This window comes from Ictalurus furcatus, chromosome 24, assembly GCF_023375685.1.
Source record: "Ictalurus furcatus strain D&B chromosome 24, Billie_1.0, whole genome shotgun sequence".
Taxonomy (NCBI): domain Eukaryota; kingdom Metazoa; phylum Chordata; class Actinopteri; order Siluriformes; family Ictaluridae; genus Ictalurus; species Ictalurus furcatus.
In genome coordinates, this window is record NC_071278.1 from 10793678 (window position 1) to 10821483 (window position 27806).

Below are 27806 nucleotides of genomic sequence, written 5' to 3' on the forward strand. Positions count from 1 at the left end.
TGTGTCGGGAAAATGTGCAGTAACCTCCTGGCAAAGTTTAAACTGTTTTAAAAGTTTTGAAACTTTTTTTTTATTATACTCTAATTGTCCTTAATGGATTTTTTAACTGAGTATGTATTGTTTTATATCCTTGACTTCATTTATGCGGGATAATTCTGATTGGATTTATACTTTACTGTGCATGCATGTACTCTGAGACAAACCTGGAGTGTCTACAGGAATCAAAAAGAGTTGCTTGTGTTTCTAGAAAAGGCCACCATTACAAAAGTTGGTTTAACCATTACTGACCTTTAATTATATTTGTCTTTTAACATACTTTGCAATTCCATAGATTAGCTATTCATGAGCTTAAAATGCATGCATTATTCATTGGTCTATTAGCATGACAAATGGACCTCACAATTAATTGGGATACTTAACAGAGAATGTGTTGAAGTTGAGAGATCTGATTTTAAATACCCTTCTTACAAAGTGTCCTCATTCAGATTGAGAACTTTTTTTCTGACTAGGTGTTTACAGAGAAGATAGTGAGAGAGAGAGAGAGAGAGAGAGAAAGAGTCCATGACTTGAATGCGCACATTAGCACTCAATAAAAAAAAGGGAACGCCATATCCTGAAGTAAAAAAAAAGTGTGGAAAGTAATTTGGGATAAAAGCAATAAGGACTAAGGTAGAGGTGTGCAGGACTCATCGAAAAGTTTCTCCTGTGTTGGTTGGGAGCAAATGGTCAAATGAAACTCACAGGACAAAGAACGACTATGTTCATTAGCTTGACATGATACTGCGCAATACAGTCCTTCATTTATTCATTCTTTAGTAATTCTGGTCAGAGTCACAGTGGGCGGGATTGGTCCACAGTGTCTGTGGGAGTGGGCGGGATTGGTCCATAAAGTCAGTGGGAGTGGGCGGGATTGGTCCATAGTGTCAGTGGGAGTGGGCGGGATTGGTCCACAGTGTCTGTGGGAGTGGGCGGGATTGGTCCATAAAGTCAGTGGGAGTGGGCGGGATTGGTCCATAGTGTCATAGGAGTGGACGGGATTGGCCCTTAAAGTCAGTGGGAGTGGGCAGGATTGGTCCATAGTGTCAGTGGGAGTGGGCAGGATTGGTCCACAGTGTCTGTGGGAGTGGGTGGGATTGATCCACAGTGTCTGTGGGAGTGGGCGGGATTGGTCCACAGTGTCTGTGGGAGTGGGCGGGATTGATCCACAGTGTCTGTGGGAGTGGGCTGGATTGGTCCATAAAGTCAGTGGGAGTGGGCGGCATTGGTCCATAGTGTCAGTGGGAGTGAGCGGGATTGGTCCATAAAGTCAGTGGGAGTGGGTGGGATTGGTCCATAGTGTCAGTGGGAGTGGGCGGGATTGGTCCATAAAGTCAGTGGGATTGGGCGGTATTGGTCCATAGTGTCAATGGCAGTGGGTGGGATTGGTCCATAAAGTCAGTGGGAGTGGGCGGTATTGGTCCATAGTGTCTGTGGGAGTGAGCGGGATTGGTCCATATTGTCAGTGGGAGTGGGCGGGATTGGTCCATAGTGTCAGTGGGAGTGGGCGGGATTAGTCCATAGTGTCTGTGGGAATGGGCGGGATTGGTCCATAGTGTCTGTGGGAATGGGCGGGATTGGTCCATAGTGTCTGAGAGTAGGCTGGATTTGTCAAAATTCCTTTGGGAGCTGGCGGGAGTGTGATAAACACTCCTGTGATACTGCAATGTATTCTCATCAAAGTGTCCTTCCAACATCAGAATCCAAAGCCATATCTGAAAAAGTGCATGGCCAAACGATAGTGTCCTCTTTTCCGTCCCCAGCAAATTAAGCATGCAACAAGTCACAAGTTGTTCTGATGAGCGTTTCAGTAAGAAAGAAAAGTCCACACTTTATAATGGTTTGACATTTTCCTGCTTCACTTCACGGCTAAATTAATCTGCCTCACCACCACAGCAGGCTGCTGTGTAACGTTTGCAGCCTCACTCCACTACGTCCAGTTTTCACACACACTTCCTACGGATTTAAGTGTTCCACACACACACATTCCCAACAGAATCAAATGTTACAATATGTGTCACATGAAATCTCGGGCTTGATCTTTCTTTTCAGGGCAGATACCTTTCTGTCGGCCACCGGTGTCGAGATGGGTGCGCAAATTTCCACACATGGAACAGGGAACAGGCGATGAATCTGCCACATTTATGTCCTGAATGACACAGGCTTCCTCTCACAGAAAGGCTGGATAAGGGAGAAACATACTGAAGATATCTTCCTTCTCTCCTCACTACCTTTTTTGTTACTCTTTTTCAACACATAGAGGAGATTTGCTCACAAATGCCAGCTCCCGGGTCAATCCGGGTTTATCCTTTCCCTCTCTCCCAACTGGGCATGACCTTTGATACCTGAAACGTGCTAAAAATGAGCGAACGTGAGCATGCCGTAGCAGGCTTGGCAAACTAATTCTGTATCGTTCATAAATTCTCAGAGGACTTTATCTAACATCAAACAGTCATCAGTCATTACATAAGTTTCATATGAATTGATTGATTGTCAAGGCAATTTTGCATCATAGCACAAGCAAACATTTCTTTCTTTTAGTGGTTTTCACTGTGACATACTACTGAATTAAGATGAATTAATCCTACTGCATATGTTTTGGTCAAAATGTCTTGGATAAATGGTAAATATGTATGGGGGCACATGATGTCTACAATAAAATCATGACTTTTTAAGAATATTATATGCCTGAGAAAGCAGCAAGGTCTGTCAACATTGTGTTTGTATATTTGTTTATTTACTTGTTTGTCAATAAACAAAAATTGTTTGTGAACTGAAAATAGGAAAAAAAAAGTACGTAGTTTTATGTTTCATTTTTGTTAATTTCATGAAATTAATTCTTTCTATCTATCTATCTATCTATCTATATATATATATATATATATATATATATATAAAATCAGTATAATATTACTGATTATTTAATTATTTCTATTTGATTTGAAAATAAATATGCACGAATCTACAGTAAAAATGAATGCAGGGTGAACAGAGTTGAACTCGAGTTACAAATTCCACAGGCTTTTCTCTGGTTAAGATGTGTAGAGCCGTACTCCATTTTTATTTTTTTTTAAATGATAAAAATGGGATCAGCATATGCAGAAATACATTTAGCCATGATGTCCTCCTTCACTGTCTTTAAAAAGCACCTAGTGAGCCACATTAGGCACTAGATTTTGGAGCGTGGCTGTGGGGAATTGTGTTCATTCAGCTACAAGAGCATTAGTGAGATCAGGTACTGATGTTATTGGGTGAGGAGGTTTGGGGTGCAGTCGGTGTTCCAGTTCATCCCAAATGTGTTCAGTGGTGTTGAGGTCAGGGCACTGTGCAGGAATTCTTCCACTCCAACCTTGACAAACCATGTCTTCATGGAGCTTACTCTTATTTCCAGTGAAGGGAAATTGTAATGCTACAGTATACAAAGACATTCTACATAATCTCTACAGGTTATGGATACCTGACTATCACACCCATATGTGCTTCCAACAGTTTGGGGAAGGCACACACACATGTGTGATAGTCAGATGTCCATAAACTGTTGGGTATATACTTATTTTTAGCCCTATCAATGAATCTGAAACGATGAAAAACAAGCAAAGGAGAAATCGGAGAGATCTTTATGTAATATTAATTGTTCTAAAGCCAAAAGCCTTCTTTTAACATCATGTTCACGTTACAAAAACTAATGAACACGACACACAAGGACCCAGCAAGAATAATTTCCTCTCTCCCCAACATGGCACATAAAATCCAATTCTGCTTAACTTGTTTCCTGCCAGGTGTCCAGCTTGACATTTGAACTGTGTGGTAAATGTGAGAGAAATAATAAAGGGCCACTCATCTGTGTTCTGATAATTTTTTCCCCTTCATATCACCTGCGTTCAGCTTCTGTTGGCTTTTGTTGGTTATAAATGCATTTTGATAAAGGCTTACCGTTGAAATCTAGTTCTAAAACAAATGTAAATAGAAATAGTGTATTTCTGAACAGACGGGACTTCAAATAAAATAAAATAAAAATCCCCAAACAAGTTAGTTTTCAGTTAGACCTTAGGGCAAGCAGATCAACCCATTGAACCAGGTGCGATGCACTTGAACCAGCCGTCCAGATGATGTAAAAGAAAACATGATTCATCAGACCAGGCTACCTTTTTCCATTGCTCCATGGTCCAGTTCTGATGCTTATGTACCCATTGTAGGTGTTTTCAGAGGTGGATAGGGGCAACATGGGCACTCTGACCGGTCTGCAGCTACGCAGCCCCATACACAGCAAACTGTGATGCACTGTGTATTCTGACACCTTTCTATCATAGCCAGCATTAACTTTTTCAGCAGTTTGTGCTACAGTAGCTCTTCTGTGGGATCGGACCAGACGGGCTAGCCTTCACAATGAACGCGCATCAATGACCGTCAGGTGTCCACGACCCTGTCGCTGGTTCACTGGTTGTCCTTCCTTGGACCATTTTTGGTAGGTACTAACCACTGCATACTGAGAACACCCCACAAGACCTGCCGTTTAGGAGATGCTTTGAGATCCAACACAACAACTTTGAGTACTGAATGTTCACTTGCTGCATAATATATCCCACCCCTTGACAGGTGCCACTGTAACGAGATAATCAATGCTATTCACGTCACCTCTCAGTGGTTTTAATGTTATGGCTGATCGGTCTATGTACTGCATGAAATGTAAGAAATGTCAAAAATGTAAAAAGGATGAAGAGAACAGGAAAGGGGTGTTTTCAGTGTGTGTGTGTGTGTGTGTGTGTGTGTGTAAGAGAGTATTTTAGAAGGTTCAGGGGGGCATATGATTCCTCCCAGCCCTTTCATGGTTGATTGTCACTCCATGGCAACCTGCCACCCCAGTTACTGAAGTGCTCTGCTTCTTTCAGCAGACGCTGTGTGCCATGAGAGCTTTTAATCAAAAGCAACCTTAAAACAGCCTCTGTGGAAGTGGGTAGCTCTCAGCCTCAAAGGAAGAGATATGTGGGTGCTTTTGTGCTAACTGTAATCCTGACTGGAATCTCTAGGCTCCCTTTGCTTCTGCAGTGACAACAGACTTATTTATTTAAGAGTGAGAGGGAGGAGGAGTGGACGAAGACGGATGAGAGCCAAGGCCTTGGGGGGAAAGCAGACTCGCCCTTTGGATGCCTGGGCTGACTGATGAGGGTTCTCAATAATTAACTTCATAAAGCAAGCCCTCCCAGCGAGCAGGTGCATTACGACTGGGCCACACAAATCGCTGCTATTGAATTAAATCAGCCTACGTCGTTTGTCATTTGAACTTCCTTCGAGCCAAATGGCACTGATTCAGAAACAAGGTGTCGGCTCAGTGGAAAAACCAACAGGCAGAAGCTACAAACGTGTTACGCAGTCTCATTTAGCCAATATCTACATTATATTTCTGTAGATTCATAGTGAAATTAAAAGCCTAATGTTGCTCTCATATCTCTGAAACGCTAACTTTCATAATAGAAGTGTGTCATGTGACATTCATTCATTCAGCTTCAGCTTCACTAACACACTTTATCCTAGTCAGGGTCGGAGTGGGTCCGGAGCCTATCCCAGGAATGTTTGCCGTGAGGCAGGAATACACCCTGGATGGAACGTCCGTGAATTACATGGTACCATTCACATGCACATTCACACACACACACACACACACACACACACACACACACACACACACACACACACACACACACACACACACACACACACACACACACACTTTTTGTTTTTGTTTTTATTTATTTTTAGAATAAATAGAATCCTCCTGAAGGAATTCTGAACAATTCCACGTTCTCCTACAGTTATCTTTACTTTCACCTGCCTGTGGTATTTTCTGAGAAAGTCAGCTGGTTCAATTTAGTCACAATTTAGTCATTTAACCCACAGTGACCCTGAACAAGCGCCGCACCATACAAGCACTCAATACTCTCTCATTGGAATGAATTAAGTCTTTCTTTGTCCTGTGAGAACCAGATCTGACCACTCCAGGCAATGAGAAATTAAAAACCGCCCACTCATGCAAATTTTTCATTGGGCCCTGTGTCATCCCAATCCTGATGCACTCCTCTACTTTGTTATCAAATGAAAAAGCTTTGTTAAAAAATTCCGTTCATTCAACTTGAACAGAAAACGTATCGGATATCAGATCCTGTAACAAATGGCACAGATTGGACTTTGGAACTGGAAATGTTTACATCCAAAGAGACCTAGCTTCTTGTTCTTTTGTTAGGATTAATTGTATTATATTTATACTTTATAGTATTTATTATATTTACAACATAAGTGATTTGTGAAAGAGTTTAGTGCTTCAGTTACAAAACATTTTAAAGCGTAGTAGATTTTAAAGAGCAATAACAGATCAGATGGGTAATGTAAAGTACTGTAAAGCTATCAGCTGATAGTCCAAGTTTCAGTATCCCTATTGGTTCTGGAAAATAAAACATGATAGTGTGACATCTTTGGTTGATTATAGTTCTGGTTCTCTCTTGCTAGTCGTGACTCACGTAAGCAACCTCCTGGTGCATGCGCAAATAAATTTTGCGCAAACTTAATTTGGTAGAAATGAACACACATTGTTCTCTGAAATGCTTTCGTTGGGATGACCATATGTCCTCTTTCTCCCGGACACGTCCTCTTTTTCAGACCTTAAAAAAGCGTCTAAATTTGAGAAAATGTCCGGAATTCGGCTTTAGTTTCATTATGATGTGTTTACGTGACAGTGATGTGGGCGGATGTGGCTCAGGTGGTTGAGTGGGTTAGCTACTAATCGTAGAGTTGGCGGTTCGATTCCTGGCCCACATGACTCCACATACCGAAGTGTCCTTGGGCAAGACACTGAACCCCAAGTTGCTCCCGATGGCAAGTTAGCGCCTTGCATGGCAGCTCTGCTACCATTGGGGGGTGTGTGGGTGAATGAGACACAGTGTAAAGTGCTTTGGAAAAAATTGACCATTTACCATTTATGGTCTAATACTGCATCATGTGTGTGCATATTTGCATTGCTTTAACCCCTCTCTGTAATTCCCGGCGTCTCACACACCGATTGGTCGATTATAAAAGGCTTGAAGCAACTATTGGCCAAATTTCTGCCTCATACCCATTATCTTACTCTCAGCGAACACGTGAAGGTGAAGCGCTGTTGTGCACGGCGTCAAACAGTTGCTTGACAACAGCAGCAAATGAAACTGTTCTGAGTCGAAACAATGCCCAAGGCCATATAAGGTCATTTTTAATTTCACGTTATCACACTGCTTCGTATTACGCGGCCTTTCAAATGTGTGAATGATGGCAGAAGGTCCACTCGTGACATCTGATATTTAATTTTATTCCATGGACATTCAAAAGCATGTAGATTTTTTTTTTAATGTGGGCAGAGTGAAACCAATTATATATATATATATATATATATATATATATATATATATATATATATATGTATATATATATATATGTATATATGTATATATGTATATATACACACACACACACACACACACACACACTTATGTGATGCTAATAGTGTCTTTTTCAGTGTATTAAAGTCTGCATTCACAGTAACACTGTTTAGAACAATATTAAGACCGTGCTATTAAGCTATTAAGTCATCTTTTTGGAAAACCAGGATATGGTCACCCAAACCTTTGTGATGTAAAAGCCAGGTGCTTGAGACAGTGATCTTTTATTTATTTATTTTATAAAAACACAACCAAATACTGAACATTTTTTTAAGCTCTAAAATAAGCGCTAAATAAAAGTATTTTAGATCATACTGCTTTTCTCTTCACTTTATTTACATATGTGGCCTTGAAGTAATCCAAAACTAATCAGATTACATTACTTTCATATTGTGATACTTGGATTACGTTATTACAGTTTTTATGAAGTCATTTGTAACTGTAACGGAATATATTTTTTAAGTAACCCTCCCTGACCCTGTTTATAAGCAGCACCACATCCTGTTTTTGATACATTTTTATTCCAAGTCATTTTCGAAGGATGTCTACTACCCCATTTATCACAGAACAGTCACCCAATTTAAAACAGCTAGAGTAAAATTAACAGTAATGATACAGAGTGGTGCAATATCTAACATTTCATAACAGTAATAATAATAATAATAATAATAATAATAATAATAATGAGACAGCAAGTCTAAATGCAAATCACTAAAACAAGGCATAACTTCAATTCAGTTGAATACGCAGCCAATATTCTGTTTAGGTTAATTAGAGAAGATTCACTTATGATGAGTCGTGCTTACAAAATGGCTCCCCAGTCCTTCCCTGACCACTGTCTGTCAGCCTGTTTATATACGTGTGTGCGTGTGTGTGCTATGCCACCTGGTCTGGAGTACTGGAGGGAATACCGAGATCCTGCAGTTCTTCATTTGGATGGCTCTATTCTTATGCCACTTTATTTACTGTCCGTCTACACACACACATACAGTACATACACAAACCCTCTATGGAGCTGTATGTTCACGGCTTACTGGCTAGAGGGTCTGTAAGTCTTGTGATTTAAAAAAAAAAGATTATAATTCACCTGGGGTGAGCAGCAAGACTCCAAGGCACATGACGGCAACACTATCATTGTCAATCAAGCTGTTTACAGCACTACACCCAAACATCACAACATTAGTGACAGCTTTTAACAGAAAAGTAATCCTTTTGCTTTGAGGGACTTCACTTAACGTGTTTGACTGATAAAGCCTCTCGGTGCTTCCTGGTGGCTCTTGAAAGGCACTACTAAAACCCACTGTAGAAGCCATTTCATGTGCTGAATGCCCTGGCTGGCGAAACAACCCGTAATGCATAGAGACATCAAAGACCTCCAATAATAAATGATGAAAAATTCAGCAAGATGGAGGAGAAAGCAAGGACAAAGCAACGAGAGGTAGCACCAGCATCTCTTACTCCACCAGCTACTTTGATCTGCAATGGGAGCAAAGAGCACTTTGCACCAGTCGGGTAATTATCACTATCATGAAAATTTCATGCGCTCTAAAGGGGAGACCAAGGTGGAATGACGCGAACGACTTTCAAAGCCTCTGCATTTCGCCAGCTCCCTATACGTTGAGATTCACCTTTGGACACTTCCAGGCTTCCGACAATACTCGATACACGTGTAGAGTATGTGCATATGATGAAGAGAAGGAGAAGAAGGAGGCTGTAAGCTTGGTGCGGTTGGGCTTTGAAAAAGAGCTGTGCTGCGTTTAGACTGCAGCACAATGATTGCTCAGCATGGAAGGCTGATAGGAATCAGCCAGCGCTGTGCAGACAGCTCCTCGCTGACGATCCGCACCACCACTTATTTCATGCTACATTAACAGACCAAAGGGCCACTTTCATTTCCGAACGCCCAGGCAAAACTGACAAGTAAAAGAAAAAGAAGACGAAGAAGATAAAAAAATAAAACCATTTACACTATTACCAGAAAGCATTTTTTTTTACTGGCTTCAAATTGTTTTTGCTACCATCTAAAGACTCTGCACGATGTCATTAATAGCTCTTCAATTACGTGTTAGATCTAAAAAGCACAACGCGATTTATGCATTAGAAGGGATTCAGATTAGAATTAGGTGGGTTTAAGCAGAACATCTACATTCAGAACGTTCAGAAGATCAGCATCAGCAAGTCAGCAGACAAATGAAAACATGTGATTGAATTCATTATGTGATGCCTCGAGTGTACATGACCAGCATGTCTAATGATCACGTCTCCCAAATAAACGAGTAACGGTATGTTAAGCAGACAGAATTATGTTTCAAATGGAAAACGGGGAACGCTTTAGCAATAAGGTCATATTCTTCAGGGGAAACTGTTCATCTCCTAAATCCTGTTCAGTGAGTAAGAAGAACGGCAGCGATGAATGCCATGAGAAGGAAAAAAAAACCCACTTTCTCTTTAAGTGCATTTTTAGTCTATTAAAATCGTACTTACATAAAAAATGTTTTGCTTCGTTCTTAGCAATCAAGTTTGTGAACGCTCCACCTTATAAACTGAAATTCATTTGAAGTAAGAGGAAAAGGATATTGTGAGAGAACCAGAATGTGCAAAACTACAGCCTTAGGATCACAAATATACATCTTTGAGAGCTTGCAACTGTCATGGAAATACCGGAAAAGGGACTAGAGACTACGATTCCCATCAGCCACTGCACGTCACCTGACCATGTCATATGACTGTCTGCACCTGTTCTCAATTTCACACTCATTACTGTGCACATACTGTATATAAGCCTCATTCTGTCACTGCATCCCTGAGAAGTAATTGCTCAGATTCACTTGAGTTCTGTCATAACCAAGCCTTTACTCTCGTTGTGCGATTCTGTTTCTTTTTTTTTTTCCCCCTTCTTCTTTTCTACTTTGTTTGTTCCCTGGTTTTGGTATTGTGGTTTCTCTATGATATCCTGTTTGCTGACTCTTTTGCCTGCCTTGACTCTGAACTTGCCTCACGTACTGGATATGTTTGCTGGATTTTATATATTAAAACTGCTTAAACTGCTTTTTCATCGTCTCCGCCTCTCCGTTGTGACAGAACGTGATAGCAACAAAGAAACAGCAAATTATGTCAGGGGTATGGAGGTGAAAAGAGGAAAAGCATATATATGCCTTCTAAAACTCCAACAATACCTCAGGCAAGTTGATCATAAGTACTGTTCATTGTAGGGAACGATATTTTTTTCAGGGGGGCACGGTCTGCTTGTTCTCCGCGTGCTTCGGGGGTTTCCTCCGGGTACTCCGGTTTCCTCCCCCAGTCAAAAGACATGCGTTGTCGACAGATTGGCATGTCTAAATTGTGCATGGTGTGTACTAATGTGCCTTGCAACCGGTTACCACTCCGTCCAGGGTGTCCCCTGCCTTGTGTGCGGAGTTCTCTGGAGATACGCTCACCCTCGAGCCTGTGCGGGATAAGTGGTATGGAAGATGGGTGGAATATGTTTTCCAATATTATTTCAATAACTAATACTTGGTTACTTAAAAGTCCATTTTACTGGATAACTATAAATAATTCTACCACAGCACTTCTTATATCTGAATATGTGGATTAGTCTTCTATAACAGCAGCTCTGTCTGTAGTTCCAATGTAATTCAAATGATTCAAAGGTTTACATCAGTGCACACTTTCCAGGAACTTCAAGGCAGACACTCCATATAATCAAAATCTAATAATAAACGAGATTCAAAATGGTCCACAACATTAAATGTCACTCTAAACGGTTGAAAAGCATTAAAATGTGAAATTCTTCATTAAGGAATTGTAATTGTTGGCTAATTGGTTGGTGGTTCGAGTCCCACCTCCGCCCTGTGTGCATGGAGTTCGCATGTTCTCCCCGTGCTTTAGGGGTTTCCTCCACCAGTCCAAAGACATGCTGTTGGATGCTGATTGGCATTTCTAAAATGTCCGGTGTATGTGAATGTGCGTGCGATTGTGAGCTGCGTCCAGGGTGTCCCCCACTTTGTGCCCAGAGTCCCCTGAGATAGACTCCAGGCTCCCTGTGACCCTGCGTAGAATAAGCGGTACGGACAATGGATGGATGAATGAATTTTGTGAAATTGCCATCGTATATGCAGAAGAACACACTTTAGGACGTGCTGTTATCGGAGGAAAAAAAATAAATCCACTTCGAGGTGGTGACAGGAGCTCCACTTTTCATCAGTACGCAGCACACCGCCCTGTCGTGGATTAGTTTCCTAAAACAGACGTTTTATTCCTTACATAATACAAGTATCGTTCAATCATTAGTCACACCTTGTGTTTTGAGAATGCACTGGGAAAAGAATGTCTGAACTGTGGCAAGGAATACCACACACCAGAAGAGAAGGTCATCTCTAAATGAGCATCCTTTCAAGTGACCTGCTATTCTTCAGACGGCATTTGACTCTTGCAGCACAGCAGCGTTCAATTCCGAGCCGTAAATATCATATAAAGAAATTTGCGTCGCCGCATGTTGTCTCATGTGGATATTGATTCCGTGCTTCAAATCCTCCCACACAGATAAAGTTTGATCCTGCAAGGCCAGTTAATTTCATCTCCGTGTGATTCAATTGCTATTTCCAAAGCCCTTTCTTGGGGATTGTGCCCAGCCACAAGTTGAGCCATTTTAAATGGCTAAGCTGATTGCGCTGTTTCTGTTGCTGCCACAGAACAATTAAGAATATGACATCATATCGAGGAACATGCTAATGGGCTTGGCCTGGGATATGAGATATTACTTATATTACCCTGCTGCCTTTGCTGTGGGCATTGTAACCCTGCTGGCTCAAACAGAGGGTCAGCTAGCCATCATTGACTTGGAGCCAGGCCAAGCTCCCACAGGTAAATAGTCATGGGCACACGGGCACATTAGAGTTAGCTCTGCCCTTTTCACAGCTGCATATGTGAGGCGATTCATCTTGCTGGAGGTAGAAAATTCATTTGCTGGAGGTGTTTTTTTTTTTTCGTTTTGTTTTTTAATACAGTTGCAATGTTGTGTCAAAGTACTAGTAAGAGAGCTCAATTACAAACTTGGAGAAAAGCCAGAGAGCTGGATGCCTATGTATAGATTTGCGCTATGGCTTTTTGAAACACTCATGTGCTGTGCCAAACTAAAGCCTGTGTATAACGCCTGTACACACGGGCCGGCATGATTTTGCGTCCCACTTTAAGATTCTCTTTCTCTTAACTCAAGATTTCAATTTCCACAATTTACATATAACGGTTTCCTACATTACCCAAGATGCCATTCGACTGTCTGCTGATAGTGGTGAGAATTGCGAGGGGGACACCCTGGACAGGGTGCCAACCCATTGCGGGGCACAGTCACACATACACTCATACACTACAGACAATTTAGATATGCCAATCGGCCTTCAATGCATGTCTTTGGACTGGTGGAGGAAACCCCCGAAGCATGGGGGAGCATGCAAACTCCGCACACACAGAGCGGAGGCAGGAATCAAACCTCCAACCGTGGAGACACGAGGCGAACGGGACATTTCCTTTAAGCTGAAAGCTGAGTATAGAAACTCCAGAAAGGAACAAAAGTACTGGAGATCAGTAATAGCGAGAGTCTACTTTGAAATTTGCCATCGTGAACCTAATCACTTCTCAGTTATGCCCTCTGATGAAATGGAACAGTGTTTTTAAACAGGGCCATCTTTATCTTTGTAGGATGAGTCATTAGGTATGGCTGGCTAGTGTACAGGGCTGTGATTTGGGGCCCTGCCACAACGAGCCGGAATGAGAAAGACACTTGAGCGATAATGGGGAAGAGGATCAAGCGCGCCTGTCTATGTCTGGGCAGGCTGCTAATTAGAAAAAGGCAATGAAGAACTACCGTAGTTAGATTGAAGAACGGCCGAGAACAGGCATTAATTGCACTTCTCCTTCTCTGACAAGTAGTGCACTCTCACGCACACACACACACACACACACAGCCCGTGTCTTCCTTATCACTGGTTGACATGTTCTCATTCCAGCCAGAGGTTTGTTTCCCCTGCTGTGTTCTGCCAGATGTTTGCAGACTGATATAAATGACCAGTGAGAGAGACTGAAGGCAAGTTCTCAGGTACCGCACATGGCTTTATAACACACTGCCCTACTTTCCAATAGGTCATGCGTTTCGTAAAGCGTCTAGAGCAAGCAAATAATCTGCACTTACACTCTGGTGCTGGGAATGATCTTGTAGCCGTCCCTGAACCACGTGACCTGCGGCCGGGGGAAAGAGCTGATGTCCGGCGAGTTTAAGATGGCTGCCCGACCCTGGGTCACCGTCTTGTGCTGGTCAGCCTCCACAAAGTCTCCCATGTCTGTAAAAAGACAGGCATTACCACATGCCCTGTTTATACCCAGTATTAACCTGTGTCTCGAGTGGTGGTTAGTGTCAAGTACAAAGTGTACAGTACATGTGTGCCAAAGGAGGATGATGATCCGTTCACTCAAACCACATTCAGAGGTGCTGAAGGACGCGCACGGCCACATTTGTACCGTAAACGTTCTTCTAATTATTTTTTATGTATGACAAAATACAGAGGCTAACAAGACAATTTTAGCACCTTGATGAAACTATCTAGTGAAATGACATGTCTTTGATACTGCTTGAGTAAAACATACTGTATCATGTTACTTTTTACTATTAAATATGTGGCAATGCTCCTGATGTTGGACTGTATATTCAGGGATCAGACTATTACAGGAATGACAGGAAACAGGATTATACTGTTGAAAAACTAGTTATATTAAAGCCTTCGAGTACAGACAATGGTCAGAAAGCACTTTTTTGAAAGCACTTAACAAATACAAGACTACAGTTATCACTATAAATAGAACAATTGCAACACTGAATATATATTTTTTGAGCATGTTTAGCTAGTGTTTCCTATTATAAAGTTACAAAAACTCAAATATAGGAGTTTTTTGTTTTAACTTTCAAGCTTGAAATAGTCTTGTTTTATTGGCAGATAATTTTGCTCATTTTTAGCATTTATTTCTGGAAAGAAGCAAAATTATCAAGCAACAGTTTTATTAAAATAAATAGAATAAGAATGTTGAAAGCTTGAAATGATGAACACATCTCTAGAAATAGGCTTAATAATCTTACATTTGGGTTTATTATAACAGGAAGTACTAGATACTTTTGACAATACTCAAGCTAATTTCACATGATGTTTTTTTTTTTTTTGCAGTGAATGGGTTTCAATAAACTTAAGCACTCCCTGCAATGGTACTGCCAGGAAGGGTTAAAGCAAATGATAGCTGTGTGATAGCTGTGGTCATGTTCATTAGAGCTATAGGAGATGTGTGAGGAAAATAGCCAAACACTGATATTAGTTACGCAGTTAGTTTGGTTAAAAACTGTAAGTTCCATCTCTTTGAGCTCCTTTTCATTCGTGTTATTGATAAATAAAGCACATGAAATTTCGGTAAAAATAAATAAAAATGCTGGCACAAAATGCAATGTAGTATGGTACTGTTAGTATATGTATGTATAAAATGTACAATCTGAGAAGTGTAATAAGGAAATTGTTTAATATATACACTTATTCGTTTGAGTTTTGATATCTAGGGGTCTTGGTTTGAAAACCGGTCATGAAATATGATCAAATGGTGGAAGATGGAAGATGTTTTCAATCCTGGCACATGATAAGACCAGGTGTGAACAGATATCTGTCTCAGGTGTAAACAGTCTTTTCTTTCTAAGCACCAAGTACAGAGGAACTCAATCAAACAAAAGCACATATTCATGGAAGGTTGCAAGACAAAATTAGACTAGAGCAAAGAATGGGGGGGGGGGGGGGTTGTCTGCAAGCCTCAGAGCATTGTACCTTGAATTACAGAAAAAAAGCAATGCATTTTGGTTTAAAAGGTTTAAAACTGTTCATTGACTACCGGGAGACTTGCTGAGCCATGCTGAGATAATGGTACAGAAAGGATAATACTATCTTTGAAAGAAAAGAAAAAAAGTATAAAGAGGTGATTAAGAAAAAAATCCTAACAGTCTGAGGAAACTGGTAGAAGCAACTGGATTGATGTCAACTCTTTACAGTCTGTCAGTGGTTTTAATAACTGTCCTGAGGGCACGAAAACGGACCCTTTTGTTGTTTTTGTTTATCACTCAATGGTTAATTGTGAAGTCTTTCAGGGGCAGAGTCAAGTATGTGAGTTTGGGAAACAGAAAAATATATGCAGTGAAGTGGGAGTAAGAGCCACTCCACTGATTGGTCATTAAGACTTACATGCCACTTGTATCTCAGCTCTTCTCTGGAGCAAAGCACCCATTCGGTTTCTCACCACACACTGGTATACACCCATGTCCGAGCGCTGTAAGGATGGTATAATATACCTGCAAAAGACAGATAGTAAAAAGATCGTCCCAGCGAGCAGAGCAGGTTATTACAATGTTTAGTAAATATTTCCCAAGTTCTAAGAAGGTTAGACCGTATTATTCCAGAAGTAACATTAACTGTAATAATGGTGTCACTATCAGCATATGCCATGGTTCCCAGGTTTTGCTGATTATCAGCTTTTGTTCCCGTGTCCTGGGAAATGGTCTGTTACTGATTGTGTTCACCTATTCTATGTCTGTTTCTTGATTAATCTGCTTTCTGATATCCATTGCGCTGCAGAAAATGACTTATCAAGTGAAAATATCTTGAATATAGTCAAATGTATCTGGTATTTCCAATTATAAGATTACAATAAACCAAATATAAGATTATTAAACCAATTTTGAGACATTTTTTATTCATTTCAAGCTTGGGATAGTCTTGTTCTACTGGGAGATAACTTTTTAAAGTTTACGGATTTGTTTCTAGAAAAAAGCTAAATTATATGCCAATACAATAAGAGTATTTTAGAGAATTTTAAGAGAATTTTAAATATGACATTAGTATATAAAAAAATATATTAGGTTTAATAATCTTATATTTGGTTTGATGGTAATCTTCTAATAGGAAATACTAAATAAATTGGACTATATTTGAGATATTTTCACTTGCTGGGATATCATTTGTTCTTGTGAAGAAGTTTCAATAAACTTAAGCACTCTGTTATATTAAAGCAGATGATATTCTGTGAACTGTGGTCAGTGAAAACTTAGAATGTTCCAGAAATGCTTGTCAAAGTTTTTAAAAAGCTAGAAAACTTGTACATAACTGCGTCCAAGGGTTTCCAAAAATCATGATGAAAATGTTCTGCTAAAATAAAATTAGCTTAGCTGGTGTTATATCCATCACCTCATGCCATTTTTTTCCCACCACCATTCTAATTTGATATTTGTCAGCATGTTAACACACTTAAATGAGATTTTGACTTTGAATACATTCTCACAAAGACCAAGGTTAAAAGGTTTACTTTTTGGGCTGGGGCCAGGCCTTTTTGCCAGCCTCTGCATTAGAATGAGCAAATCATTAAAATGCCATTAGACTCTCCACGAATTCCACCTGGCTCTCGCCTGTGTTGACGAATATCAGCTTCTGCCAAATGGCCACTTCCCATGATACCAGGGAAAGTGGAAACAATGAATAGAAGCGTGTGCTTATTTCCAAATGCATGTCGCTCTTTTCCCAGATTCCTTCATGCCTTCCAAAATACCTCTGTGTGTTTGCACTCCTCTAAGGGAATCTAGTCCTCCAGGGAGAGTGAACAGGAACCCCAGCGCTGCTTAGAAAGTGCCATTCCAGTGGTGTTTAAGGAAGATAATTGGAAAAGCAATGCCGATTAGACCAAGAGAAATCTATAGACAGCCAAATTACCTCTTTTCCATATGAATGTTTGGCACTGGCATATAGAAAACAAATCAAGCAATGCAAATGAACATTGACATGAATCAAGTTCCCACATGGCACTCCCAGGTAAAGCATTTGAATGCGTCATTCAGCTGTAAAGAGCCAGTCAGCTCCAGCAGCACACCTTTTTTTTTTCTAAAAGACAAAAGGAGTCCATCGTTCTTTTCTTATCTAAGGAAGTGCCAAGTTCTACTGTGGCTCATCCTCTGACTATAGATAGAAAGTTAGAGATGACATTATTCTGGAGAAACTCTGATTGAGAAAAAAAAAAGTATTGGATTTGAAAGTCTGAAAATATGAATGATTAAATATATAATTGTATAAGCTCAAGTAATCAGCTGCATAAAAAGTTAATTAAATTTCCATTTAAATTCCCTCCGCATTCTTTTTTCCACTTAATCAGCGGATGTTAAATAGCTGACGCATTCTGACACAGGCCACAAAGTATAGCTTTAGAAAAGGTGCATGAATAAGCTTATGAATCTTTTATGTAAAGTCAGATATTTGTTATATTGCAAAAAAACAATGTTTAAAGTTAATAACATGAATGATTAAAGAGATACACGATGTGGTCAAAAGTATGTGGACACCTGACCATCACACCCATATGAGCTTCTTCCTCAAACTTTTACCACAAAGTTGGAAGCACACAATTGTCTAGAATGTGTTTGTGTGCTGTAGCATTACAATTTCTCTTAACTGGAACTAAGAGGTCCAAACCTGTTCCAGCATGACGATGCCCCTGTACACAAAGCGAGCTCCATAAAGACGTGGTTTGAGAAGGTTGGACTGGAAGAACTAGAGTGTCCTGCACAGAACCCTGACCTCACCAACACTGAACATCTTTGGGTTTGAACTGGAACACCGACTGCACCCCAGAAATCCTCACCTAATATCACTATCTGATCTCAATAATGCTCTTGTAGCTGAATGAACACAAATCCCCTCCAAAATCTAGTGGAAAACTTTCCCAGAAGAGTGAAGGTTATTTTAAAAGCAAAAGGGGACTAAATCTGGAATGGGATATTCAACATGCATGGTCAGGTGTCCATAAACGTTTGGCTATGTAGTATATGAGAAACCAACCAGCCACAGTATTGTCATTGTTGATCATTGTTGATTTTCCCCTCCAATGAAACCTTATATTCAGTGAAGATGAAGGCAGTGAAATAAAGGCAGACTCTCACTTGTACTCTGGGGAGAATGCAGTGATATCTGTGTTGTTAAGGATCCATTTGAACTCCAGCGGCCAGCTGCCCTCCGCCAGACAGGTCATGACCAGCCGGTTCCCCTCCAGATGGATTTCCGGAGGCCCTGGTTCAGTTTTGAAGTATGGGGCCACGTCACCTGAGGAGAGATAAAAGAGAGGCGTGGATGATTAGGATTCAAAGGGTCTGTCCAATTTGTAATGTTAATGTTCTCAGATCTGAGCAACGCTACAGTTCAGTAATACAAACACACAGTGAAGAGAGAGAGAGAGAGAGAGAGAGAGAGACTGTGTGAGTTTTCCAACCCTGGTCCTGGAGTATTTTTCATCTGACTGAACTAATCGGCTAATTAACAGTCCTTTCTGTCAAAAGTGGATGTGTTAAACACTACAACGGGGAGTAATGTGGGGGACAGGGGGTACTCCAGGACCAGGGAAGATAACCCTGTGGTGTATTCACATACATAATCATAAAACATGTGGCTCAAAGAGATTTCCTCCCATGCTTCAGCTAAATCCAGAGGCTCAATCATAAAAAAAAGGTCAATAGAAGGATCCACGGCTAAGCACCTTTGTGAGCACACAGAAGATGACTCTCAAGGTTTTTCTTTGGTATTTTCACAAGCAAGTCACAAAGCTTTGATTTTAAAAGGAGACCTTTTAGTGCTGGAACAGCAGGGTACAGTATGGAGAATTTCAAAAGCGAAAAGCATCCTTGTAGGGAAGCTTTCACATCTTTTGTGCCATTTACCATTCTGTATTCTTGTATAACCATGTTTGTTTCTGTTGTGGCATCTGGAATCAGAGGACAACGTGTACGAACTAAGCTGAGAAAAAGGAAACGGAGACATCGGTCATTTTCCCCCCACTTATAAACCTTGGTCTAGGAGTTTTAGGCCTATTCACTTCTCTCAAATACACTATTCCAATATTAGCCTAGTCTACATTTATGGCATTTGGCAGATGACCTTATCCAGCGCAACTTACATTTATCTCATTTATACAGCGGAGCAATTGATGGTTAAGGGCCTTGCTCAAGGGCCCAGTGGTGGCAGCTTGGCATGTGATTTGAACTCACAACCTTCCGTGCAGTAGTCCAACATTAGTAGTTATCCACTACTAATCATAGTCCATTCATGGCTTCACAAGTGAAAATGTAAACATTTAAATATGAAACCTATTCAATATTTACAATTCAGTGCTCTATTTTGTGGGGGAATGGCAACAGTCTCATGTAAAAACCTAATCCTGATGATATACAGTATGTGAAAGAGCGATAACCAATATCTTGAGCTGAAGAATTCTGTGAAATAAAAAGTTCCAAGTCGTAATCAGTGGTCGGGATAAATAGTGAGCACGGCCTGAAAGTGTGTTGTGTTTTATTCTGTATAAAACTGGTACTGTGGCAGGGTTTGATGAGTGAAAGATGATTCATTTATTCATTTTCTGAAATCAACATGGTGATGGGTGATGGGTGGGAGGAAACCCTTGAGTAGAACACAGAGAAACCCCACCTAGACACAGCGAGAACTCCATACATACAGTAACCCAAGCAAACAGGGACCCTGGAGCAATGAACGATGATCCAAAACAAAAAATATATATCTGAAACCTCAATGTTACATTTGCAACGTTGGTTAGGATTGTATAAACTATAACATTTTCTAAAATCTCTAGACTTTTCGACAGCAGGGTTGTAGTTCTCAAGCCTGGTCTTCATCTCAAGAACACTATAATCTTGGTCTCCTCTCAATCTCATTTTGTCATGATCCAGTATTGGTCATACAAGTACATGTACATTTGAATGGTTTTAAATGATTATATATATGATTTTTCATGATCATTCATTTTTAGAAACAGAAATGGGCTTTCCTGCATCTCTAGCCTGCCAGCTGGTGCATTTTCGCTGAAGTTGGCTGAGCGTAGCAATGTTAGTGTCCTTTCACATCATCAATCATCAAGTACATTATCAAGTGAGACCTCAACGGAGTGTGAGAAAAATAAAGAGGTCATGATGCAACCACCTCTGAGGTTAGGGGTTCGAATCCCCCCTCTGCCCTGTGTGCATGGAGTTTGCATGTTCTCCCTGTGCTTATGGAGTTTCCTCCAGGTACTCCCTCAGTCCAAAGACATGCGCTGTAGGCTGATTGGCATTCCCAAATTGTCCGTAGACTGTGAATGGGTGTGTGAGTGGGTGTATATGATTGTGCCCTACGATGGGTTGGCACCCTGTCCAAGGCGTCCCCCTCTTTTTGTCCATGAAAGTTCCCTGGGACAGACACCCCGTGACCCTGTGTAGGATAAGAGGTACAGAAAATGGATGGATGGATGGTGACATGAGAAATAAAATGAGAAATGACATTAGAAATATTGAATGAAAGACAGAGATTGACATAATTCTTTAAACTCAAGTGTTGGCACAGTTTTAAGCAACAAATCCCATAAAAATCTGGCCACATCCTAAAATGGTTCCTTTTTCTTAATGGAAAACCCAGTATAGAAAAATGTTTGCCTTGACGTCTGTTTAAGGGAAGCACAGTTGTGAGAAACATAATCTCTGTAATTAGGACAAACACATGCTGTTGGACATGCTGAACTCCACAGAAGATGCAGGAACAAAATATGTTTAGCATAAATAATCTTTGCGAGATTAATGGCCTGCTGTGCATCCACTGAGTCATTCATTCATCCTGACTTTTTTTTCCCCTTCCCCTATCCTCCTACATACCGCTCTTTCTTTTTTTCCCTCTCACTTCCTCCTCTTACTTTCTCTCCATCAGAAAGCAATCATGCCTGAAGACATTAGGCAGAGAGCTGCTCCCCCTTCTGGCACTGAAAGCTCCTGAATGTAAAAAGCAGACGAAGTGCGAGTTAAGTGTGTGTGCCTATGGCTTATCCATAGTTCCGTTCTCGAACGCTACTGCAGCGTGCTCTCGTTACAGCTCGTTGTTCTTCATGCTGATTCATGCAACTAGTCCTTGCTATTTAATGGCTTACCTGTGCATCCACACATAAAAGTCAGTAGTTCAAAAGACTGAAGAAATGCCTGAATGCTTATTGAATTATAACCCTACTTGGTATTTCGCTTCCTCAGCACCAGCATAAAGCGAAAGCCTTGTGTTAGCTCGCAGTGGAAACAGTAAGAGTGAACAGACCCTCCAAATGAAATCAGAATCAGCAGTGAAGGAGCTCAGGAGCACATTGTTTTAATGAGTAGCACTCCTATTGTCATTAAACATGAGTTTTTTTTAATCCACTTTTTCCTGGTCAGGGTTGTGGTGGATCTGGAGTCTATTCCGGCGCAAAGTGGAAGAGTTCACCAGTCTGTTGCACACATACACAATCTTTTGGACGGTGGGAAGAAACAGGAAACTGGAAACCTAAGAGGAAGCCCACACGAACAGGGGAACAACATGTGAAAATCCACACGGATATCAACTTGAGCTCAGGTTCGAACCGGGGACCCTGGAGTTGTGACATCTCTCGCATCCATTCAAATCAGTTAGTCTAATAATCGAATAACTCTCACCTCTGTTTCTCAACACATCATGTTGAAGTGCATCCTATAGCACATTCTGTATAAAGTTGCTCAGTGTATTTCTCAGTGAAGCCCAAGAGTATTACTGTTGTTGCTGCACATGCTTTCTTGCAAAAAAAAAAAAAAGAAAAGAAAAGAAAAGGAAATGCATATATTAATTCTGATGAATGCTCCATATGCACCCAATTCCATCAGGCCTGTTGAGAAAGAGCTCCACATTGTTCAGCAATAAGTGCTTCTGCTATACTGAGTGAAATGGAGAGGCAGGAATTCAAGATGACTCTGCGCTGCACTCGAGACGCTTTGCCTTCGATATGCCGTGGGTTTTGGAGCTATTGTGAATGCCAAACAACCGCTCTGAAAATTCTCATTCAGATGCGATTAAATCAAGCACACAAATATGAACTTGTGTGTGTGTGGGGGGGGGGCAGGGGGAATGTTGGTGAAGGAGAACAGAGAGAAAAGGCAGAAAAGCTGCTTCATCATCCTATGAGGAAATGAAATATTGAACAGCACACCAGGAAGGCGTCCTCCGGAGCCTTCTTTAATATTCAGAACTGAATAGTAAAGATAATCATAGCCACATTACTCCATATGAGCAATATTGTTCTGACTTCAGGCCCCTCGGCTGTGTGGTTGGCTGAGAGGATCTGGAGAGATCCGCCTCCTACCGGCCTCAGATCTTTGTGCAGTTGATATGCAGGTAGCATGCAGACAGTCTGTCCTCACCACCCTCTCTCTCTCTCTCTCTCTCCTTCTGCCAGGTGTGCTCAATGGAGCTTGCACTTTCCATTTGTTTGTGCACTGCAGCGCTGCTCTCATCTGCGTGCTGTTTCTCCGATGGGCCATCCCGCTGCAAGCCCACCGCAGGAATGCATAAGCAGAGCTCGACAACGAGATTCAATTTGTCAGGATTATTATCGGAGATGAAATGTTCCGACATGAGTCAGACTGGGTGGATGTAGAGGCGAGAGCGTTCCTGGCCTACTGGGCTGCATTGATGAATTAACCCCATCCGCTCTTCCTATTCTTTTTGTTAGCTCCTTTATTTCTACTGCTACGCTTTGTTTTCCATTAAGCAGTCGGCTGTGGTGAGATGCTTCGATGGAAATTGAAGACAGACTGTTTAAACCCTGACCAATTTAACTTTCGGCTTGTAAATATTGCCTAATGGACACTGCCAAAAACTGTCAGCTGGAGTCCACAATTTATCACGAGTCACATTTATCTGGAAGCTTTACATAAACCCGTCTCCACACTGCAAACCCCTGAACCTTGTCTCAGCTGCTATCCATCACAGCGGCAAATAAAGTTCTTGATATGGTTCTGGGTTTCCAAATATGTTTTTTTTTTTTTTTAAGTGAACTTCATTACTTCTAAAGGGCCTCCTGGGACAACTAATCTGCTTTTCATCTGTCAGTAGCTGTGGTGGAATTTAGCCCACACATCTGACAGATGTAATGGGCAAAACTAGTGCGTTACCATCTGGTTGAGAAGTTGACTGTAAATGAAAGAGGCAGCCAGCACTTTGAACCTGAGTGCATGGCACTTGACAAGTTGTGATACCTCATCAGCACATGAAGAGAATACATTTACAGCAGGCAAAAAATCCAGAAAAACATGTCAGGATCCTTATGTTGGACTAGCTGTGACAGATTTCGAATGTACTTGCAGGAGCGGATGTTTAATTTAGCAATGTAGAATCATGAATGCTAATATTATGGAAGGGAGAAGAAAAAAAAATCGGAAAAAATAGCATATTTCTAGACGTGAGAGAAGGTCTAAATAACCACAGGCAACTGTCTGAAACAATTCTTCTACTTCGTGACAGGCGTTAAAATTCCATCTCCAGAAAGCTCTGAAAGTCTGCTCCAATTTAAATCAATGACTACTTGTGATTCACTCAACAAGCAAAAATGTCCCATTCATTAAGCATACCAATTAGACATCTTGCCTGAAAAAGTAGAAACTTTTGGGCTGTTTAATGTGAAGAATGACGTGAAGTGCATGTGGCGCGGAATGATGGTGGACAGGGATCACTCACTCTCCCAGCAGACCCCTGACATGAGAGACAGGGGGCAATCAGGCCTGTCTGCACATCGCACAACCACCGACACCACTTAAAAAACCCAGTGCAGACGAACAGACCGAGAGCCTGAGGTAGGTATTGTGAGCGAAAGCTCCCTTGCTAAAGGGCACCGAGGGTTTTTAAAAGCTCTGCATTAGTGAGGAAGGAACGTATAGTTCAACAGCTCTGACTTACTGAGGAAAATCCTAAGAAACGTGCTATACATGAACCACTGAACAACACCTCCCTTACCAATTAATACATCTGAAAATAGGCTCTGGCTATGCAGGAGATGTCACTGCCAAAATAAGAGTTTTGATATTTGGATGTTTATATCTCAAGCTAATTGGATAGAAAGGAGAAACGAGAGCTGAGTGACAAGAAACTCTCATTTGGTGAATACATATGTCTTACATTAGGCAAACTATCAAATGTGGAAACAGGCATCACCCAATTAAACCAAGTCTGCATCGATCCTGATCTTTTTTTCTTTTGTTCCTGGAATTCATGAAACTCAAATAAGGATGAGTTTTGACAATAAAATGTAAATTGCATACAAAATATACAAATTATTAACAGTTTTTAGCATTTTGTCATACAGTTATATATATATATATATATATATATATATATATATATATATATATATATATATATATTATAATTATATATATATATATATATATATATATATATATATATATATATATATATATATATATAAATAATATATAATTTTTTTTTCTTTTTCTTTTTCCAGACAGCCTTAAAGAATGCTTTTTGACAAAAGTCATTCTCATGGCTGGATCAGGAAGCTGTCACAATGTTGTGATGGACTTTAATAGGAAACATGGGGAGCACATCACACACAACAGATGCCAAACTTATTAACAAATTCGATAAAGTCTGGAACTGTTGTGGAGCGACTGAGAAGAAGTGGACGTCTATGAACAACTGCTGACGAAGACACAACCGACATGGTGCTGGTAAACATAGTCCTCTACGTATGGAGACTTTTGGGACACCCTGTAGTTTTAAACATATGCATTTAGTACTTCGTGCAACCTCCTTTTGCAACACCAATCCTTCTCCTGTAATACTTGTTGGATAATACTGAACAAGGAATCCAAGACAACTCCTCAATACACTGCTGGAAGATCCACCTACGACGCAGTTGTACCTTCTTGCCAGAGGCAGACAGATTATCATTTAAAATCTCTTTCATGGAGTCCATGATGCCAAGTACAGTTCAGGCCAAAAATTTACATAAACCTATCTAGGGACCATAGCGACACTGCATCATTCAGGAAAGATAAAAATAACAGTTCAAGTGAACCCCAAGAAAACAACAAAGGAACTAATTAAGGAGTTGGAGGCATCAGGTACAAAATATGTAGATCCACCATTAAGAGAGTCCTACATTACCATGGCCTGAAAAGCTGTCATTCATGGAAGAAGACCCTGTCCCAAGACTGGCATAAAAAGAAACAGACTGCTGTTTGCAGATTTTTTAAAATGAGTGTTCTCTGGACAGATGAAATAAAAATCTGGCCACAATGATCAGCACTAAGTATGAAAGAAAAAAGGTGAGGCTATTTAATCTGAAAAAACACCATTCCAAGTATGAAGCATGGAGGTGGCAGCATCATGTTGTGGGGGTGTTTTGCTGGAAAAGTGTCAAAGTTTTTTTTCTCTCTTTTTCCCCAGAAATCATGAGGAAAGAAGATTATCTAAAAATACTGAAGCAAAACCTCAAGACATCAGCTAGAAAGTTAAAACTTGGCTGCAATTGGGTCTTTCTGCAGGACAATGATCCTAAGCATAACTACAAAGTTCTAACAAAATGGCTTAAAGATAACAACGTGAAAGAATTGGAGTGGCCATCACAAAGCCCTGACCTGAATCCCAAGAATAATTGTGTACTGGACTAAAAGAAAGCGTGCATGAGCAAGGAGGCCCACAAACCTGACTGAGTTACACCAGTTCTGTCAGAAACAATGGGCAAAAATTCCAGCAAAAGTACTGGGAGAAGCTTGTGGAAAGCCAACCTAAGTGATTTATTCAAATTCAAGCAATTAAAAGGCAATGCCACCAACTACTAACACTTAATACTAAGTGTACATAAACTTTTGACCCACTGAAAATCTTATACAGTAAATAAAAGCTGAAATATACATGTTTTTTGGCTATTCATTGATTAATAGCCTACGTGTATGTAACTTTTGGCCTAAACTGTAACCTAACTGTATCCTAATGGTTCCCAGGATCTTTGGATGAAAAACAGAACAACATTACAGATCCTCCTACATACTTAATGGGGATTAGGTTCTTTTTTTGTATAACCATCTTTCATTTCAGTGTTTCCTGCAAAAAAAGGTCTACAACCTCAAGGTTGGAGTAGCATCTAGCAAACAGGCACTTACATTTGGTTTTCTTTTTGCATGTCTTCTAAATAGTTTGCTGCCATAAAGGTGGTATCTACTTGTTGGTTTAGAGACTTGGTTACCACTAAATATTGCCATCCTCTGCAAATCTCATAATTCTTGGAGATTTTTTGCCTCTTTACTTGCAGCTTCCTTCAGGCAGTTTAAAAAAAAAAAAGTTTAAACCTAATTATTCCCATAACACTGGATATAAGCATTCTAGCTTATATGCTTTTAAGGCTGATTAATGAAAGTTAACACATTTGTGTATCATTTAATTTGTGTATATTTTCCCCACATGAATGACTAGGGACCTTATATTTACTGTACATACTAGTTAAACTGGATGTCATGGATGACTGTGTAAGACTTTGTGTCTATATACCCTTAAGTGAATTTTAAAAAATTAAGTATAAACATTTTTACAATTTTTTAAAAATGCTTTTTGTTGTTGTTTTTTTTACTCTTCTTTACTAAGGGTGCCAATAATTCTGGAGCTGAGTGTGTAAGATGTATGTTACTGCAATAACTGTCATTCAGTATAAAGGATTTCAATTCGCCCGACACCTACAATCACTCATGCTCAAGAAATCAACACAATCACTCTATAACCTACTTGAGTAATTTTGGAGAGGCTCCAATTGAAGAGTAGTGTTCTTGAATGCCATCATTACAGCACCGTAGCTGCAGTCATAATCAAAACAGTCATCTTCTTACTCAGAGTGTTTCTGCAACCACGCAACTCAGAAATCATCACTGCTCAACATTTGCAGTCCTGCCATTAATAATGCAGGTGCCAAAACATAACCTCTTATCACTCATTATCCAGAGCCAAGTCATGGCCACAGCAGTGCAGCTCTTCAACCCGCATTGCTCCTGTAAAGTACAGTCCTATTGTGCGTAAATGTGTTACTGTGCACAAGGCATGTTGCTTGAAAAATTTTTAATGATCCATTAAGTACTCACATTGGGACTCATTTATCGAGCTGGATAAGAAACGGATTTATTTATAAATTGATCGTAGGAGAATTATATAAGAAATGTGTAATTAATAGATATCCCAGTTTAAAAAAAATAAAAAATCGTGCTCCTGAGCGTGTGTAAATTTATGCATAAGAATACATTATGGTATTGGCTATGCCCAATGATCGTACAATGGCTGTGATAGATTTCCCCTCGTTCCTCTGCTTTAAGATGGCTTGCTTTTCTCCCTTAGACAGCTCTATGGTCTTCATGTTGGTTTATCCTTTTAAACAATA

At 40.4% G+C, this 27806-nt stretch overlaps 1 protein-coding gene across 2 annotated transcripts in view; it reads right to left on the bottom strand.

Annotated features, from left to right (window-relative positions):
• The window catches only part of sdk1a (sidekick cell adhesion molecule 1a), a 275242-nt gene that overhangs the window by 136517 nt on the left and 110919 nt on the right, over window positions 1-27806 (bottom strand). For both annotated transcript variants that reach the window (XM_053612689.1, XM_053612688.1), the window contains exons 2-4: window positions 18499-18658; window positions 15761-15867; window positions 13687-13834 (exon numbers count right to left, since the gene is read on the bottom strand). In XM_053612689.1, the coding sequence (XP_053468664.1) occupies window positions 13687-13834; window positions 15761-15867; window positions 18499-18658 (415 nt within the window). The remainder of the gene's footprint in view (window positions 1-13686; window positions 13835-15760; window positions 15868-18498; window positions 18659-27806) is intronic.